At 40.6% G+C, this 19,103-nt stretch overlaps 1 protein-coding gene across 3 annotated transcripts in view; it reads left to right on the top strand.

Moving 5' to 3' along the window:
* The first annotated feature begins 616 nt into the window (after nucleotides 1-616).
* Nucleotides 617-19,103, top strand: part of atrn (attractin) — a 128,079-nt gene continuing 109,592 nt past the window's right edge. For 2 of the 3 annotated variants that reach the window (XM_085142425.1, XM_085142426.1), the window contains exons 1-4: nucleotides 618-1,113; nucleotides 11,740-11,823; nucleotides 15,671-15,784; nucleotides 15,878-16,006. In XM_085142425.1, the coding sequence (XP_084998551.1) occupies nucleotides 875-1,113; nucleotides 11,740-11,823; nucleotides 15,671-15,784; nucleotides 15,878-16,006 (566 nt within the window). In that variant the 5' untranslated portion in view covers nucleotides 618-874. Of the gene's footprint in view, nucleotides 1,114-11,739; nucleotides 11,824-15,670; nucleotides 15,785-15,877; nucleotides 16,007-19,103 lie in introns of all 3 variants that reach the window. The other variant, XM_085142424.1, reaches the window with a different exon arrangement.

Raw genomic sequence — 19,103 nt, 5'->3', positions numbered from 1 at the left:
ACTATAAAGTTTAAGCTAAATAGCCAAATAGGCTAACTTAACTTATATATGGCTATAAAATCATAACATTTAAGAGGCAATATTGTATAGGCTTATCAATTATCTGATTTAACCCTCTCAAGGCAGGCTTTGCCTATTTGTAACAGTTAAAAACTAACAACCTGATTACCCCACATACATATTTTATGAGTTTTTTTTACTCAGAAGTACCACTGCAGGACTTGGTTGTGCATTAGCAACACAAAGTTTAATTTGAGCCTGAGAGGGTTAAAATTAAATGAATAAATAAACCCACGATATGAATTTAATGTCAACAGCTGCTGTTCTCAAGAGCATAAACATTTAAATCGTAAATAGTCTGATTTTAAGTGAAATATGCCCTGTAGTGGGAGCGGAGGAAGGAGGTCATATTTCTTATATATTATTATTTTGTATTAAAAATATTAAAATAAACATCGAACTACGCTTAGAAAACGAGCAGCAAACGGACGACGGTGATTATTTTAGAGAAAAAAATAATAAGAGAAAGCTGCTAAGGAGCTGTCTGAGAAAACGAAAGGACTTTTCCTGTCTTCCAACATAAAAGTTTAAAGCCCTGCGCGCTCTGCCTCCTTCCGTTGCGCATTTCCGTTGACGTGACGTCACTTCTGGATGTAAATATGCGGCTTGGTGCGGCGCTGGGAAACACAACCACTGGAAAGATGTAAACCAGCTAACCGGCAGAAACCAGGTTCAGCGAAGACACTAAACCTTCCCTCCAGTGAAACCGTACCTCTGGTCCAATAAACGGAACTACATCAACAGGTAGCTCGTCGGCTCGCTACCTCCGAAGTCAGCGGAGCGCCTGCCTCTAGCAGCCATCTTTTGTGAGAGAATGTACGGGGCGACGCGGCGGGCCTGCTCGGGCTCTGGTCGGGACCGGAGCTTGCTGATGCTGACCACCGCGCTCCTTCTCTCGGTTATCGGGCTGCTGTCCGGCTTGCCTGGCTTCACCGAGGCCAAGGAGTGCGATAAGCCGTGTATGAACGGCCAGTGTAACACCGCCACTGGCGAATGTGTATGTTTCCCCGGCTGGGTTGGGGACCAATGCCAGCACTGCGGAGGGCGATTCAGGTAATGTAAAACATACTGGCAGATTATAGCCTACTGTTAGCAGTGACATAAGCTGAATGTGGAGTCTACGTCTGCCTTGTTTTGCGCCAAATATTTGCTAATTCAGACCTGACAGTCCTTGTCTGGAGATGGCGAGCAGCCCGCACTCGAGGCGTTCAAGTACCGGTCTGCTGCTACCTCTGCCCCAGCTACAAGCGAAGCGGTTCCCCCCCAAAGGCCACAGTCCTCCTTGTTTAAATGCAGCATGTGTTTGCTGAATGGTTCAAGTGTGTGGGTTGGACGGCTATGCCTGTGTGAATGTGGTATTTAACATTTGACCAACATTGAGCTTCAGAGCTTTTTAATCCGAATTAGTGTCACATCTTGCCACTCATTCACGCAGATCGGAAGTATTCTGGCCACACTAAAGTCACATCATCAGCCTGTTTTCGTACACACCATTTCTTGACTAAGATCACCTATCAGAAAGGACAGAACCATGAGAAGTAGCCGGGCTGCATGTTTCCTCTGTAGTCTGATATTATTCTTTAGAAAATCTGACAGCACAGACAGACGTGTCATCTATTTTTATGTATTGTCTGCCCCCCAAAACCATTTTGACTTGTAACCACAGTGCACTCTCTGCTAGCCTTTATTTTGTTTTCAATCTAACCAAGTAATTTATCTCTGACTAAACCAGACTGCTGTTCTGTTGGTAGTGTCCCACTTTTTCAGGCCAGTAGGTGAGACGCTTCGCATTCTTCAGCTTCACGGGACTCTTTGAAAAGCTGCCTGCATGATGTTTGGCCCACTGAAACGTTCAGATAACTGATATTGTGTGCTGATGCCAGGACAGCAGCAGCTCAGGGTCAAAGTATGGGATGGGGGGTTGGCGGCATTGAAGCACTTTGTGCTTTTATAGCTGAGCTGCCCAGGTTAGTGAGAGGTGGGAGGAAGGTACCACTTGACAAACCCATTATTGCATCATCTCTCACTCACCCCCTACACCCCCCTCGTATCTGCCCACATCTGTGTTGGCTTTCTTTAACTGTGATTTAAACCATGAGTGCCACTAGTTTGTGTGCGAGTGTGTGAATGCCAAAGCTGTACATTTTCAAAAGTTGTAAACTGGCAATTATTACCGCTGTGCCCGTCCTCCGTTCCCACTTTACTGTCACTTTGCATTACTGGAGTTTGTCCTCTGATCTGGAAATGATCCCGCAGTACTTGATGACAGTTTCACTCGGAATCAGTCACAACTATATTATTGATCACTTTCCATAGCATCGCGCCCTTCTGCTCATCCTTCAACTATGACATTTAGCAAGCACCGAATTAGAAAAACATCTTGTTCCCCAAATTATTTTTTTCCTTGACAGAGCTCAAATGTGACCTCTTGAAGTAATTTTACACTTCTGCTTTCTTTCTTTTCGCTGTTAAGCAAGGTGATCTTGTTCTGATGAGCTAGCGTGTCTGTGCAGCTAAGAACGTGTGAGTCAGGTCCACCCTGTAGGCAGTGGATTTTCTTCTCTTTTTTCGTAAAGGGAGTCCAGAGCATTTTATTTAATACTGTGTCATGCTGCCTCTGCTTGTGATCAGACTTGCCAGGTCATAAAGCAGAGCCAGCGGGAGGCCTGCTGTGTTATGCGTGCTCACAAGTCGGTCATGATGAAGGGAAGGGAAGCTGGAACAATTTCCACATTAGTGCAGCCGATTGGTGAGCACATCTAAGCAGGTGAAATGGAGGCTGAATGGCTGCTGAGCTTCTAATGTTTCAGAACACTGGGCTTAAGTGGTCTCTGGGTGAAATGGCTCATCTTGGCTGTGAATAAAAACTGTGATTCTGTTGCACTCGAGTATCAGCCTCGACAGTCTATCAGTGTGGGAAATCATCGCTGACCACCAGCTGCATTCGGGGTACCCGGCTCTAAGAACGCTGGGTTTGAATGGAGTTAAACTCTGTTTATTAATATTAATGATTTTTTTCTCATTAGTTAGTAATGTGTAATAGAGAAGAGGCTAAAGTCAATGGAATTTGCTTATTTTGTCCTAAACAGATGACAAACCCAGTGGTTGGCTTTTATGTAGATCTTTATTTGTACGCCACGCTCTTTTATTGTAGGGTGGTGGTTGACTGGCATGCATTAAAAGTATAAGACATACTCTTTCAGTCGCCCTTGATCAAAATACCAAAGCTTTAGGTTCTTTTTCAGGACTGCTTTAATACAACCCAGGGGGTCAACTGCTCGGATGAACCTCCCTACGGGGCTCATTAAAGTTAATCTGTTTTTTCTAAGGCTGCTACGTTTGTCTTTTCCAGCTTCTTTTAAAAGCTTCATCCTGGCATGTAAGTGACCATAGCTAAAAACTCTGCTGATAAGTGGAAAAAAACAGAGATCTCTCTTTGCTTCACAGTGCTGCCAGACTGATTGTGGTGCTGCTTGTCTGACTGTGAACTTCGCTAATAGCAGAACAGGCCACTCTGTAATGTTCAGCTGTCAGCGCTCCTGTGTCAGTGGGTCCAGCATTAAAAGTGACACTGAAGCCACAACACCCTAGGCTAATCATCTTGAAGTGGAACGGTAAACGTACTGCTGCTGTGATTCCAGATTTGCTTGGAATCGGCGCTGTGTTACTTTGTTAACACGGTCAAAGTGCTGATAGTTTTTCACGGAGAGCTTGTGGTCTGAGGCCGTGTTTAGCATACAGACAATGCTGCCATACAAGGCTCGGTGAATGCTGGTAAAAGCAGCTTTCTGTGGCAGGGGTGTGCCAAAATGGAGTCCCTATTCTAGCTTTGAGGGCCAAAAATCAACATGAAGAAGGGGGTCGTTGTTGTTGTTCTTTTGATATACACTACTGTGCAAAAGCCTTGAAGCACTCCTCATTTCTTTTGTTTTAGAGTGGTCTTAACATTAGGTCTCCAGGCTTTCTGGATTTTTCTTTGCACATCCTTTTCACTCATTTTCAGTCCAGTTCTTGTGCCTAAAAATCTGTCTACGGCAAATAAACTGAAAGTAAGATGGGAGAAAAGACTGAGGTATGCATAATGACACAAGAACTGTACTTCCAACTGATCAAACACACACATCCTCACATGTGCAATAACACTAAGTGCAATACTCTTTTTCTGACAAAGTTGTATTTTTACTCCGTTGTATAAAGCATTTGTATTCTATTTTTATCCTATTGTATATTTTATTCTATTTATTCTACTGTATATAGTATTTTATTTTATTCTATTCTGTACAGTTGTGTACACTATTTTATTCTTATTGTATTCTAATTTTTGCTATATAACTTTTGCACTGTCCACTTCCTGCTGTGACAAAACAAATTTCCCACGTGTGGGACTAATAAAGCTTATCTTATCTTATCTTATCTTATCTTAAAAACAGTAACAACAGGTCTTGCAGAATAATTGATCGAAATTTGAAGTTTCAACATGTGTCGATTGTGTAGAGTTACAATAATGACTGTTTGCAGCCATCTGTAAAACGCACTGGATGCTCTGTCGTGGTTTGGGGCTGCATTACAGTCATTGGTGTTGAGGATCTTGTTGAACTTGATGGATCTAAGAGGGCAGATTCTGGTGATCCATGCCATACCATTGGGTAAGCATCCGATTGTCAATGGTTTATTTATGGATTGACCTCTCTAGAGCAAGGACCTGAACATTATTGTAGCAGTGTTCGGTCATCTTTACAGAGAACAGAAGAAATGCAGCCAACATCCAAAGAAGAGCTTTGAATGTTCTCCAAGAAGCCTTGAGGGACTATTGAAGAACTTGAGACTACTCATTTTCCATTTTCCTAATTATAGTTTAACTTAGTTTTCCATGGATATTTAATTCTGTTATTCCCCTGTTTTGGGTCAGGGAAACTTTAATAATAATCCTACTGCATCACCAGTTTATGTACATTTTGTTAACCTTTGGTAGTGTTGACGTTTTAAATTACTATCTGAGTTTAGGGCTTTGTGATAGCCACTAACAAAGTACAGGTTCCTTATTTAATTCTTCATATTTGAAATTAAAATATTCAATTACAAATGCTTGCTGTCTTTAAAATCTGTTGTTCAATGATTGTACTATACGCCCCTGGGTGTGCGAGGTCCGCAGAGGATTAAAGCAAATGGATAATAATAAAAAAAAAAAAAAAAAAAGAGTCTTTATCTTTAGCTTGAGACTTTATCACAAACCTTTAACTTCTTATTTCTAATCATTTCTTCTCCGACAATTCACGTCTTCCATGTGGACATCTGCTTATGTTCCACCTTTGGAATCAGGAGGGACCTGTCAGTTGGTAATAACCGTTAGTGAGTTAAATTTTCTTTAAAAGTCTTTGGAAAGGTTTTGTAACCCCTCATAACTGTTGATGCTGACAAAACTAATGTTTAAGAAAAGATATGATCAGACTTTATTGATTCCACGGCGGGGAAATTTTAATTTGAAGTATCTTATAAATATTTATCAGAATTTTATATTTCAAACACATTAAAAACCTTTTCCCGCTCAAATTAAATTTCTCCCCAAGTCCCACAACAAGCAGCCCACAGCTTGATAGCACCTCCACCATGCTGGGTTGGTGTTCCTATACTTGCAAACTCTTTTCTCCTCCAACCAATATGATCGCCATTACGGCCTAACAGTCAAAGACAAGAGCAATAAGAAATTGTAAGATCTTTGTTTGCATGAAAGGTCATGAGACAGGACTGGTTTAATTCTGAACACTTGACTTCTCCAGAATCTTGTTTAGGTGCTTTTAAAAATTGTTCTCAGAGACAGATTCGCCTCCTTTCTGAGTGCTGTAATGGTTGCAGATTTCTACTTTTATGCTGTTGTTTGCTCACCTGGGACCTTCAGTCACTGTAAATTGCTTCTAGGGTTTTTCCTCTTGTACATTTTGCTAATTGTATGGTTTCATTTAATAGATGAAAGCAAATAGTTGACAGGAAATGAGTGGAACAAGAGATTGGGAAGATCAGTTCATTAGCTGCTATACTGATGGATGTTCTTCCTCTCCTGCTTGACTGGAGCTGTTAAACTAGGATGCAGGCTCACTGTGTTAGAGAAGCTTTAAAAAGCCTTAAAAACTAATAAAGTGACAGTTATAACTGTAACTGTAAGTTGTAGCTACAATCCTTGCTTGTCATATTAACGACTGTAGCCATGAGGCTGATCTCTATCACATAGTGTCTACAAAAGGCTGCTTTACACATTTTTATTAGCATGACATAAAACTCTTGCGGAGATAAATTTTTTTTTCATAGAATGGGGATTCCCAACCAGTTTTCATACGCAGCAGGACGGGGTGGTGCAAGTCTGAGAGTCTGATGCCTGTTCATGTTCTGGCACTGGTTTGAGTACCCGTTTTGGAATTTGCAATTAATGTGGAACCTGGAAGTGTCTCAATTGCTTGCTTATTTTTTAATAATTTTATGTAAAGAGCGCATATTGAATCCTAAGTGCTCTCATTGTGCCACCCCCTCAGTGTTTGGGAGTTCTTGCTTGTTTCTCAACTTTAAAGTGGCTGCTGGAAATGCTTTAATGTAATTTGGGTGAACTGATAGCAGAGTAGTTGGGGAATATATTACGTAGGCTTTCCCCACATTCCTCACATCTTTCTCTACTACACGTATCTAATAAAAGCAAAATGAGAGAGATATTAGTGACTGTGCTTTGTTTTAGTTTCCTGAACTCCTGCTGTAGTCCTTTGGTTTTTCACTCGTTCTCACGCTAAGCTTTCTCATCAAATAATGACAGTAATGGAACTGCTGAAAGGACAGATTAATAGTTGATTGTGTGTTAAAGAGCCCCTTTGAAATGTTCTTAATAAATGTTTAGAACTGCTTTGTAATAAATGAAACCGTTTTTTCTTTTTCCTTTTTTGTTCTCCCATCGGTTTTCCTCCAATTCTAGGAGCTGTCATGATCTAAACTGCCCAATGTGTCCTTTTATGTGTTAGTGACTGAATGAATCTATTCATTCAAATGTATATCTATTAGGATTTTGTTTCCAGGTATGGGAAAGAAACAACAACTTTAAAAAGAGTCCCTTCCATTAATGCACTGCTGATGTATGTGTATATCTTAGTGTTAGTTGTTGATCATTTTAGTTTCACAGTTCAGTCTCTTGTGTAGTTTAAATATTAGTCGATTAGCCCCTCTTTACAAAAGCCACCTCTCCTCCAGTTATCTAATGGCCACACTGCTGCGCTACTGATTTTTGTCTTCTTTAAATGTCGTGGTAAATTTCTTCCCGATGACATTCAAAGTCATATCAAATTTTTAAATTATGACCACCAATGAAAATGTGACATCGCCCCTCTAATATTCTGTAATCGATTTAAAATCTTATACAGGCCGCTTTCTTCTCTCCCCACAGAGTCTGGAGGGAAAAGCTTTTTGCCTCTGTAGCATTTACACTCTGTCTGAGCATGCTCTGAGCGTGCCTCTCCAGGCTGTACCACTGAAACAGGACTGTTGTCGCCTTTGAATAAGCAGTTGTTTGCTTTGCTCTCAAGCTGCACCACTTTACCCTTTGCAGACCACTTGGCTCAGCTGCACGAATACCATTTGTATTAGAATAGACTCTGTGAAATGAAGCATTTTATCTAATATCAATTTTTGCCACTAGCAAAAAGCACAGGCACTAAGGGATTCTTAGTGCCTGTGCTATCTTAAAATCAGGGTGTATTTTGTCTGAAAGTAAAGATAAGGTGTTGTTATTTCTAATACTGGGGCGATCGTGGCTCAAGAGTTGGGTGTTCGTCTTGTAATCGGAAGGTTGCCGGTTTGAGCCCCGGGCTCGGACAGTCTCGGTCGTTGTGTCCTTGGGCGAGACACTTCACCTACCGCCTACTGGTGTTGGCCAGAGGGGCCGATGGCGCAATATGGCAGCCTCGCCTCTGTCAGTCTGCCCCAGGGCAGCTGTGGCTACACTGTAGCTTGCCTTCACCAGTGTATGAATGTGAGAGTGAATGAATAGTGGAATTGAGGGGTCCTGAAAAAAGCACTATATAAATGCAATCCATTATTATTATTAATATAACTAGATGCTATAATATTCAGTTCAGTTTTTTGCTCCCAGGTATGCTTTAGGTACACTGTCGCGTCCTAAATTACCCTTTCCATGTCCCAACATAATACAAACTCAGAGGGTGCAGCTGATAAGCTGTAAATGTGTAACCTAATTCCGGGTATGCCACTTTCACAGAAGCATCTAATACTTTGACTCTGAAATGCTTTTAAACAATATTTAAATTTAGAATTTTCTCTCTTTGTTAGCATGTTTGGTTGCTAGCTGAATAGCCGGTGATCCATTTTAGAGAGATGTTTTCCTAATTAATCAAAGATTAATTAGGATGATTATTATTATTAAGATGATTATTTGTCACGATTATTCATTAAGTTTATGACAAAAATGTAAACATAACACATCTTCAGATCTATATAAATCGTTGTAAGACAAAATGAATCAGAGGAGCACTGCTTTTACTTTTGGATTATCCTAAATTTTGCAGACAAATAATAATATAATATATAATATATATAATATATCGACTGAACCTACATGATGAATGTGACTAAAACTCATAGCAAAGTTCATGCATCAGCTAGACTCCAATTTAGTGTCTTTCAGGCCTTCAGATATGTTGCTTGTGTTGCTTTGGGGTGCAGATGCACAGCACTCTTTGGATATGATTTCTTCTTGGTTACTTCACGTGCACTAAATCTGAAGTATTTCCAAACAACAGTAATGATCTGCTTCAAGGGGCAAGCTCTTTGCCTTCTGTTGTGCCACACATTTGAGTGACTGTGATTGGCCCATGCATGCATGTGGCTGGGCAGCGATTTAGAGTGCATTTGATTTGCTTTGTGTTTTAAAACCGCAAAAGCATGCTCGATCATGCTCATTTAATTATTGGAAGCCAAAATAGTAATCAGACCTAAAATCCAATTAATTGTGCAGCTTAATTCTAGTATATATGTTGGCCCTCAGTTCCTGTTAGAATTAGTTTCAAGCTGGTTAGAGGCCACTCTTACCTCTGGAGCAGATACTTGTTGATGCTGCTGGATTTCTGACGAGCCCAACTGAAACTACTGAATTTGCTCATTTAGAGTTGAGGCATAACACAAAGCCAGTCCTATCACTCGGTTACTGAAGTGTCACCCTTGACTTCCTCTAATGTTGTTCGACTGTAAGGTTGATGAGTTTCCCTTTGGTTGCAGATCTGTTCCTATTGTTGTTGTTTTTTTAAAAAAATATTGTTTACCTTGTAATGATGTTGTAGCAGCAGTACAGTATGTCAACTGCACATGCATCAGTGTGTTGAGTTCATGACTTTCTTAGCTTCTCCCCCTGTGAGAGTGATGTTTGTCTGCTTGCTGCGAAAGCTGAAAGTCCCCGTTGGCCTGGCTTTATTATCGCTGGCTGATGTGTAATTACAGACATGGTGTACACGTTTGCAAACCTGCCACAAGTCTCAGCATATGTGTTGAAAGTATTCTCTTAAAGGAATCGATGATCCATCAACATTCAGCATGGACTCGGTGTAAAAAAAATCAAGCCATGATTTGCTGTTCTGTTAAAAACTTTCATCCACAAGTTGCAGCGACAGCACAAAGAGCATTGTTGTCATATAGTGTCATGCATTTGGCCTGTTAACCGCCCTTAACAACACCCTTAGCCTTGGACCATGAGCCTCCAATTCACACAGCTGGGACTATAGGCCTGCACCTCAGCAGTAATTGGAGCAGGCTTAAGTCTTCAGTAACGTGCAGCACTTCTTGTTGCCTAGCTACAAACAAACCTGAGTTGTGCAATATGGAATCTCCCCAGAAGCTCTCAATATAGAGATGATTATTTAAAAAAAACACAAAAACGTCACACTGAAAGGACAACATCCTGTTTTTTGGGGTTTTTTTTGTTTTTTTTTTAAGTGAAAGGATATAAATACTTCTATTTTCCATTTTTAAAAAAGACATGAAATTAAAAAAATCACTCATATTATAAGACACAAGTTCGGACCTGTAGCAAAATGTCAAACTGCTCAGCTTGTATCGATTGATTAATTTTGCTAAAAGCGCTTTTTAAAATGTTCCACTTGTGCCGCAGACATCTTTAAATCGATCTTTAACTGCACACGGGAGCAGTGTGTTCTCTGCAGCTTCCTCAGCAGATGTCGGTGTGAAATGTTGCTGAGAGACTGTTTTGGAACAAGAGAGTGACTGGGTGTGTTGGCAGACTCCTTGCACCTTGAGACCTACATCAGTAATGATACAATGTCTGTATGCATCTAAGTGTCCCTTGCGTAATTCATCTCCCGACCGGTGCTGTGTCATGAGACTGCAATTGAATTGGCAATAACAGGCCGTATGCCATACTGTACCATTAGTGCTTGTGCATGCCCCTCACGGTGTTGGCCTCGGACAATAATTTGCTGTCTTTGCTTTGTCTTTGCTGTCCTATTTGTTGCTTGCTCAAACACGGTGCTGCTTGAACTAACTTGAAGAAGACCGTGTTTAACTGCACACTCTCTGTTTAGTGGCTCTTTTCTAACCTCTTGTTTCATGCAGTCATTTCTAATGAATGCAACGTTTCAATTAGCAATGCATTTGAAGAAGTATATCTTAAAAATAAATTGAAAAAAAATATATATTGTTGCATCAGTTACATGCATCATTTTCCAGTATCTTTAACAATATGCTTATAACAGGACATCAACTCTTTCCTTTCCGTTGCTCATACCGAGGCTGCTTGCTTGTAATTGCCTGTTAAAGGGATACAGAGCTTTTTTTTTTTTTTTAGCTTCTTTAAAATTCTTCTCCTACAAACAGTTTCCTTTGGAGAGCATTGTATCTTCACTCACAGTCAAGACCTTCCACGCTAATGACATGTTAGAATGTGTTAGTGTGTGAGTGAGTATTTGTCTGTGCTGCTGTGAGTGTGTCATGCATGCATGAAATGGACCGACATATGGGATCAATATTGCAAGCCTTATTTACACATTAGTACTGCACTTTTTGTAATTGTACATCTACATATGGTACTTTTCCTATACAAACTTGAATCCCAAGTAGAGAACAAGGCAGCAAAAGGCTGCGAAAGTTGTGTAATAATGCTACAAAACGGAAAGGTTATTTGCGACTAGTTGGCAACAGGATAAAGGAGAGCTGCTGGAGGGATTGAGTCTTAAAAAAAAAAAAGATGTAAAGAATAATGTTTTCTCTTGCAAAGAATTAGGATTTTGGAGACAAAGCAATCATAAAACAATTATCTGTGAACTATTACCAGGCCCATCCTGAGTCCCTGATGTTAAAAGTCCACCAGCAAAATGTTCACAGCAAATTCCAAACATGTCAAAGTTATAACAATATAAAAACATCAATCCTCACATTTTAAAAGACAGAAATGGAATTAATTGTTTGATAAGCAATCTTCTTTTCAATTGAAGTTTTCCACAAAGTCTTTCAGCTGCAGGTTTTCCCAAGTAATCAAATTCCAGGACAAGCATAGAGCTGTTCTAGGAGCTCCGTGAGGCTGTACATGGGTGCAGCCGTGCTTTCAGCTAAAATTCAGCTACTAAAAAGTTACATGTTCACCAGTAACCTTGGACCTCTCTCTCTTTTTCCTGTTCCTTTCAGATTGACGGGGCCCTCTGGTTATCTGACTGACGGTCCAGGAAACTACAAATACAAGACCAAGTGCACCTGGCTCATTGAGGGACAGTAAGTACAGACAACACCATGGGAAAGCAAGTTCTTCTTCAGAGGCACCGAATTAATTAGCTCAGAACACATTTGTGCCATGTCCTAAATAGCACTAGCAATAGGAGTACTTTTTCTATTGAAGTTTAACAGCTTTGAATATATTATATCATTCTGGATTAAAAAAAACAAACAAAAAAAACCATTGGGAAAACTGGCACAATCCTATTGATCATTAGCTTTTGCCATTAGGGGAAAACAGTGGGAACAGTGGGAAGGAACCCTAAAAGCGTTGAGACTGATGGGATTAGAATTATGAAAACTGAGGCAGCAACTCAATATTGCAGGCGGGATTTATAATGATTAGTTTGTGCACAGTATACATTGCAGACTCCTGTTGTGCTCCAGCCCGGGTAATGTGGATAAAAAAGAATGGCAAAGCAAGTGTAAGAAATCCAATAGTCTCCTTTCGTTTTAGTCAGCACATCCACGCCACCGAGTATCGATTTAAAGCGACGATTCTTGATTTTTGTTTTGGCTTCGAGCTTATCCAAACTTTAAATCCGCCGCTTGCATTTACATTCCAGGCAGATAGCCAGCACGCTCATTCGGGGGAAGGCGGGGCTAACTAAGAGCGAACACGTAAGGCTCAGGAGATCGCGCTTCTGCTCGCCGTACACATCTTACATGGTTTTGAACTTCTGACCTTCGTTTTCCCGGATGGCTTCTCTAATCACCATGTCACCCTGCCGTCCAGTGTTTCATTACATACTGATGGCTCATTTTATATGCCATCTTGAGACTCCAGCCCATCTTCAACAAGAGGTTAATGTAGTGACATATGCGCTATATGCGTCACACTGACAAGAATACTGTTGAAGAGGTTTTATGGGCTTCAGATATGCTCTCACTTTGAACCTTCAAAAGCTCCCTCTGCAGCTAAGTGTATCGAATCCATTTCTAGTGGCTTGAAGTGACTTTATCTCCTGAAAGCTAAACTACTGAAATGTGGCTTTGCTCGATGCCTTGCTCAAAGGGGTCCCAGTGCTTCCTACTAAAATAAGGGCTTACATTAGATTAACAATTTACCAGTCACAAGTCCTCTGTAGTCAGACCCCAGGGGCTGCTGCCATTCCCCAGTTTGTCTGCTAGGTCATTAAGGAGGAGCCATCGTTTCACTCTAATAAATATAATTATAAAGAGAAAAATGTGACTATTCATAACACATCCTGTATGTCTCAGTTTCTCATCGTATATGCACTGAATGGGTCTTTGTCTTCTTCCCTCCTCTTTTGAATGATTTCATTTAGCCATGTTTCCCCAAATTTAGAGCAGAGTTTGTTTGTTTTTTGTTTTTTGTTTTTTGTTTTTTGTTTTTTGTTTTTTAAAGGATCTCATGAATGTCTTCAATCAAAGTCAGATTAAGCCAGCTTGTTTTTTCCTGTTTTGCTGAACACTGCCGTGCATAAAAACACCCGGCCACAGATACTTGGTTTATTCACTGTCTCTGTAGCACGCATTGTGCAACAGCGAAACTTGTCTGCCATTTAATTCGCTTGATGTAATAATGTTTTGCTGGTAGACTAAATAACTGGGATGCACGCCGCAGTACGGTTTTTACACTTGATACGGAAAACATAGCCGATTTGTGCAGAACACTGCAATGTGATTCAAATATAAAGGTGTAGTTGGTGGCTAGCCACACACAAACGCTAGTTATAATGTTGCTGTAGGTGGTGACTGTTTCTACCATATCACCCAGTTAATTATCCACCTTTTATTGTCCTGAAAGTATCATTCCACAAGTTCAGCTGTTGGAAGAGTGCAAAGCTAAATGTCACCCAGTCAACAAGGAAATATTTTTTATTGCACATAATAAAACTATGTAAAAATCAAAATAAAGCAAAAACCTTACAGTAGGTCCCATCTAATAAAAAAATCACACGTTTCCTGGAGAAACTGTTTGTTTCCAAACACAATTAAGTGCAATGGAGTGGAAACGTTGGGGCACCTCTGGTCAAATGTTCTCTTAGTGTGAAAACCAAAGACAGGAGATGATTTCCAGAGGGCTTAAAATTGAAGACTGTGCATTTCGTTAATTGTAAGCAAGATTGATTCTTTATTTCTGTCTTTTACAGTTTTGAATAACAGTGTGCAAAGTTCCCAAAGCGCTACTTCTTCAGGACTTACAGCCAGAGATCTTCTGTAGCCAGAAGAGTCACACGATTCTCGTTTAGTTAATTTTTGTCTGGTGGCCTTGAATGCACTTCCCTTTTGTTGTCTGGCAACTCATTTGTAGTGTTTTTTTGTTTTTTTTATGACATGTAATTCAGGACACTGTGAGAGGCGTGCCAAAACCTTCAGCTTGTGCTTCTTAAGTAGTCCATTCCAGGTTTTTGATGCATTTAAGATTATAATGCTGCTGTTACCCTGTTTTTTTTTTTTTTTTTTTTAATCTTTAGCGATTTTACATTTGGTGCGTTGATGCTGTGATTTTAAGAGGCTAGCCTCAACACAAACCCATAGTTATCTTGCAATGGGATCACAGCATTGAGAATAGTAATGCTGCATGCTTCTGTAAACATAATGCAGGTACAAAGCTCTTTAGCTGGACACGCCACAGGCCTCGTTTGCACCAGCGTTTGTATGCGTGCCATTCTGTCTGTCTGTAAACACGATAGCTTAGCGTTTTGGGTGAATTCTGAGAAAACTTTGTAAGCATGTAGAGCTCATGTTATCAGTCTATTCAAATATGGCTCACATCCACCAAGGTCAAATTATTCATTTATTAGTCAAAAATGGACATGAACTATGATTCTTACACGCGAGTCTGTGTGTGTGTGATTGAGCGTGTATTTATATCTTTGTGGGGACCAAAAGTTGGAAGTTCACCAACACCCAGGTCCTCACTAGTTTGAAGGCATTTTCGAGACTCAAAATGTGGTTTTAGTGTCAGGGTTACAATTGGGTTATTGTTAGGTTTAGGGTTAGGGGCTAGGGATACGAGTACCCTGTGTGCGTGTGTGTGCGTATATAGAAAGCATTGTATAAAGATTTAAAACATCATGTCATGTATGACCTCTTCTCGACTTCTCCTTCAAGGTCAAAGTGAAAATAATGGAATGTAGAACTCTTTAAAACCATGTTTTGTATTGACACCATAGAGGCATACAGGGGCCGATATATGGGAATTAAATATCCTGTTACTTTGGACCTCGGACCTCTTCTACAAGTTCAAATCAGGTCAAACGTCTTATCTTCAAAACTGCTTTAATGCTGCTGCCTTTGTTTAGATTGGCAACATTTAGGAAGTGATACTGATATATGGGGATTATAAATATAACATTATAGTTTGGATCCAAATATCACCTCAAAATGAGTTCGATCTTTAAAGAAAGTATTTTTAAGACAAAGAGAATGAGCTGCCTCGTTAGTTAGAACTATACTGTGGTATAATATTATATAATGGGCTGAAATAATTCATGCCCAGTTATTTGCAGATCAATACCTCTTATCCATTACCTCACCTACATAATGTTTGTGTAATCAAAGTAAACATCTGTCATGCTGTACTTATCTGATTTTTACTGCACTGCAAACTTCTTAAAGTACATTTTAAAAGAACACCAGATGAATATGTAAAAGGTAAAAAAAAGTGAGCTTCCTTGGCGAAGGTTTGCGCTCAGACAAGTTTGGATCTAACCTAAAAATCTTGCGAGCAGCTCCCGACCTCTGCTCAAAGACACAGATATCTGAAAAAGACCGGCTATCTGTTCAGGCTTGTCTGTCTGGTCTGTCTTCGACTGCTCGGCATAAGGTTTGACATGTATGTAGCTTTGAGGTCTGAGAACTTGTCTGTGTTTTACAGGCCCAACACCATTCTGCGATTACGGTTCAACCACTTTGCTACTGAATGCAGCTGGGACCACCTCTATGTGTACGACGGCGACTCCATCTATGCGCCCCTTCTGGCGGCTTTCAGGTAAAGCTTCAAATATGTGACAGGCTTGGAACACACTTGAGTATAAATGGTAATAAAAACACCTTAAACTCTTCTTTTGGGTTATTATTGTAGCGGTCTGATTGTTCCTGAGCGATATGGGAACGAGACCGTCCCGGAGGTGGTGTCTCAATCTGGCTACGCCCTGTTGCACTTCTTCAGCGATGCTGCCTACAACCTGACCGGCTTCAACATTTCCTACCGGTGAGAGAATCTCTGAAAAAACAAAGTACCACATCCTACATTTTCTTATTTATTTTTAAACAAACAAGGATTCGGCTTTCGCTTCAGGGAAGTTGAGGTTTCTCCGCTGACTGGCCAGACCACAAAACAAATACAGAAACTAGATGTGTTGTTGGCTTCGTCTGTCATTTTCTTCTTCTTCTGCTTCATATTTGATATTTTAGCTGGAGTGGCAGCTCCCGCATATCGACTTGTTCATAATCCTCTGAGCTGACTGTGCAGTCCTGTCATGCCTCAGGGTTTGCAACTCTTGGGGTCCGCAAATGCGTTCGTGTTGTCAGTCACTCGATAGAAAGTATCTACTAAATGACAAATGCCTGGATACTGAGCCCTGACAGGAGAGCCTCTGTGCAAATCATTTCTGTTTCACTGGCTGAGATTAATTTAGGTGAAGGGCCCACTTCACACCCTTCCTTGGGACACGATGACGCATACAAACCTCTCACTTGCTACATGATTCAGCCGGTGTGCTGGCACGATTGGTGGAGAGCATTTTAGCGCAGGATCATGTCAGGTTACTGCCGTCCATTTGCTGCAGTATGTTGTTGCAGCATCAATACTCCTGTAATTGTTCAGACACACTGTGGCACTTTTTCTGTCTTTTTGTTTGTGTAACGAATATGTGGTTCCTCCCTGCTTTTCAGGGACTGGACGGATAGAGTGGCCATACTAACACGCGTGTTATTAGCCGCTGAACATCTCATCATGTAACGCAACCATTGATTTTATTTAAGCTTAAGATTTATTATTGGCATTTTAACCTTTTATTAGACTGTTAGACTAGTACAAAGGGTTTACAGGAAGGTGGGAGGGGAGTAATAACACAGAAGAACTGCTGTAGGCCTTCAGTGTACGGGTTTCCTGCTCAACCAGGTGAGCTATGGTGGTACCCATTTGATTTATTTTATCTTAAACTGTCTCCATATATGTGGCATTGCAGTCGTTTGTGGAATTTATAATGAATTTGTTACAAAAAATAAATTAAAGTAATGGAGATAAGTAATTAAAAAGCTTGAATGCCCATTTTTAATCCGCCTAGTCAGATGCGGGATCTCTTGCATCTTTACTTCTTCTTTAGCTGTCTCATAGCTGTCGGTGAGGGTTGGAGCTTGGATTGGCTTGTAAACTGAACTGTTTTCCTCTCAGCTCACCTCTGTGTTCAGCATATCTGCCGGGGACATCAATGCTGATGCAGCACCCTGGCTGACTTTTATATCTTTTATCTTATGCTCTAACTCTGTTTGGTTTCCTAGAGTTGCACTAATTTCAGCTGAAAGTACTGCAAATATTATTATACATAAATAAAAGGAGTGAACTTTTAAGGCCGCTCTTTGCCTCTGTCAGTACTTTGGGCCTATGCCGGCAGTTCATTTCACTCCTCTTTAACATGCTTTTAATGGCTCCATTTGGAGTAGTGTAATGATGCTGCTCTTTGCTCTGCAGTCTGGTATCGACGCTGTGTGCAGGTCCAGAGTTGAGTTTCTGTATTACTTATAGTAACTATGCTACATTGCATGATTAAATCTTATAACCTGAAATACCTGAGGCAGAGCAGAGGCCAAATGTAATGGGGACACACCTAAAAAGGTTTGATCAACACATCAGCAAACAGCTGATAATGCAGAAAACAAACAGCTGTGACAAAATTATAAAATTAGATTGTGGATCCACGTTCATGACTAACCTTACTCTTTACCCCTTGTTTGACACGAGCCATTACAGATATTCATATTGTGGATGCCTCTGTCTACAAAGCAAAAATCTTCTTATATATGCCTTCTTTTTATTCCAGACAGAAGGTTTAGCATAAGTAACACATCCATATATGGGTTCATCATTACTAAACTTCAAATTTATAAGGGGGGGGGGGGAAAATGCTTTAAACATTGTAAACAATTGTAAATGGCACAGTAGACCCCCGCTACAGTCGCCATAGCAATGGGACTGATGTTGTGCTGAGGACAGTTGGATGAAAGCAAAGTGCCCCTCTTTGCAACCCCCCCACCTGCAGTCCTTGGTGTCTGGGAGAGGTGGAGGAGGCGAAACATCAAACCATCTGGCACCGCAGGAACATGAAAGAATCACGAGCGCCTTTTGTGTCGTCGCTCTCAACAAGTGTGTTTGCAGGAGAAAAGAAACGAATGCCTCTGTGTCCACCTTTGATTGGTAATACTTGTTTGTTTACGCTTAGGACCAAGTCTTCCTGTTTTTATTTATTTTTTTATTTTTCTCCAGTTAGTAAAGCAGTGTTTTAAGTAGTGTCTCATTTTGTGATATGGTGTTGGTGCAGGAGCTTGGTGCTTATTTCACTGATCTGCAGCTGTGTTGTACAGATGTATTTAATCTGTTTTTTAAGCCTCTGCTGGCCACACAACACAATGTGGTATCCCTAGGCTTCGGTGTACACCTGTAATGCTTCAAATGAAGACAGATTTATATCTTATTAAAACTATATTCTCATTCATTATTTGTTAATACACTGGCCTGCAGCATGCATACTAATATCCAGTTATAACTGTATACCTCTGCACCACAGGACAGGCATTTGCATCTATTCCTCAGCAGCCAGCTGCCACAGTATGAGATACTTGCTTACTTTTAGTGGATGGAGTGAGTGCTGATTCCTAACTAATTCATATTTTGATGTGACTGAAGAGTTGCCTCAAACTGTCATTGAGCTGTTATAATACAAGGAGCCTGTTTGACATTGAGAGCAGCAGTGTTACAGTCCTACTGCAGACTGAGTGTGTTTGCCATCTGCTCTGCAGTGCCTGGGGAAACTTCCTTTACCTCAGCTTCTAGCTCAGTGCTGTTTGAGTGTAGATATCCCTCTGAGATGACTGACAAGTGTTGAGACAGGTGCTTGACCACCCGATGAGGGATGGACGATGCCAATAACAATACATTCTGCTTTCTTGAGGGGGGTGTTGCATATTTTAGCTTTAAGCCTGGAGACAGAGGCCACAGAATCAGAAGTAATGCAGTTGCTGAAAGGGTTTTCTGATGTTTTATTCAGGGTTTTTAGATCGAAATTCCAGTTTCTCTCTCTGACTGTTTC

This window comes from Neolamprologus multifasciatus, chromosome 19, assembly GCF_963576455.1.
Source record: "Neolamprologus multifasciatus chromosome 19, fNeoMul1.2, whole genome shotgun sequence".
In the NCBI taxonomy this organism is placed as follows: Eukaryota; Metazoa; Chordata; class Actinopteri; order Cichliformes; family Cichlidae; genus Neolamprologus; species Neolamprologus multifasciatus.
The sequence above is the reverse complement of the archived record's forward strand: the minus strand, read 5'-3'. Positions and strand labels throughout refer to the sequence as shown.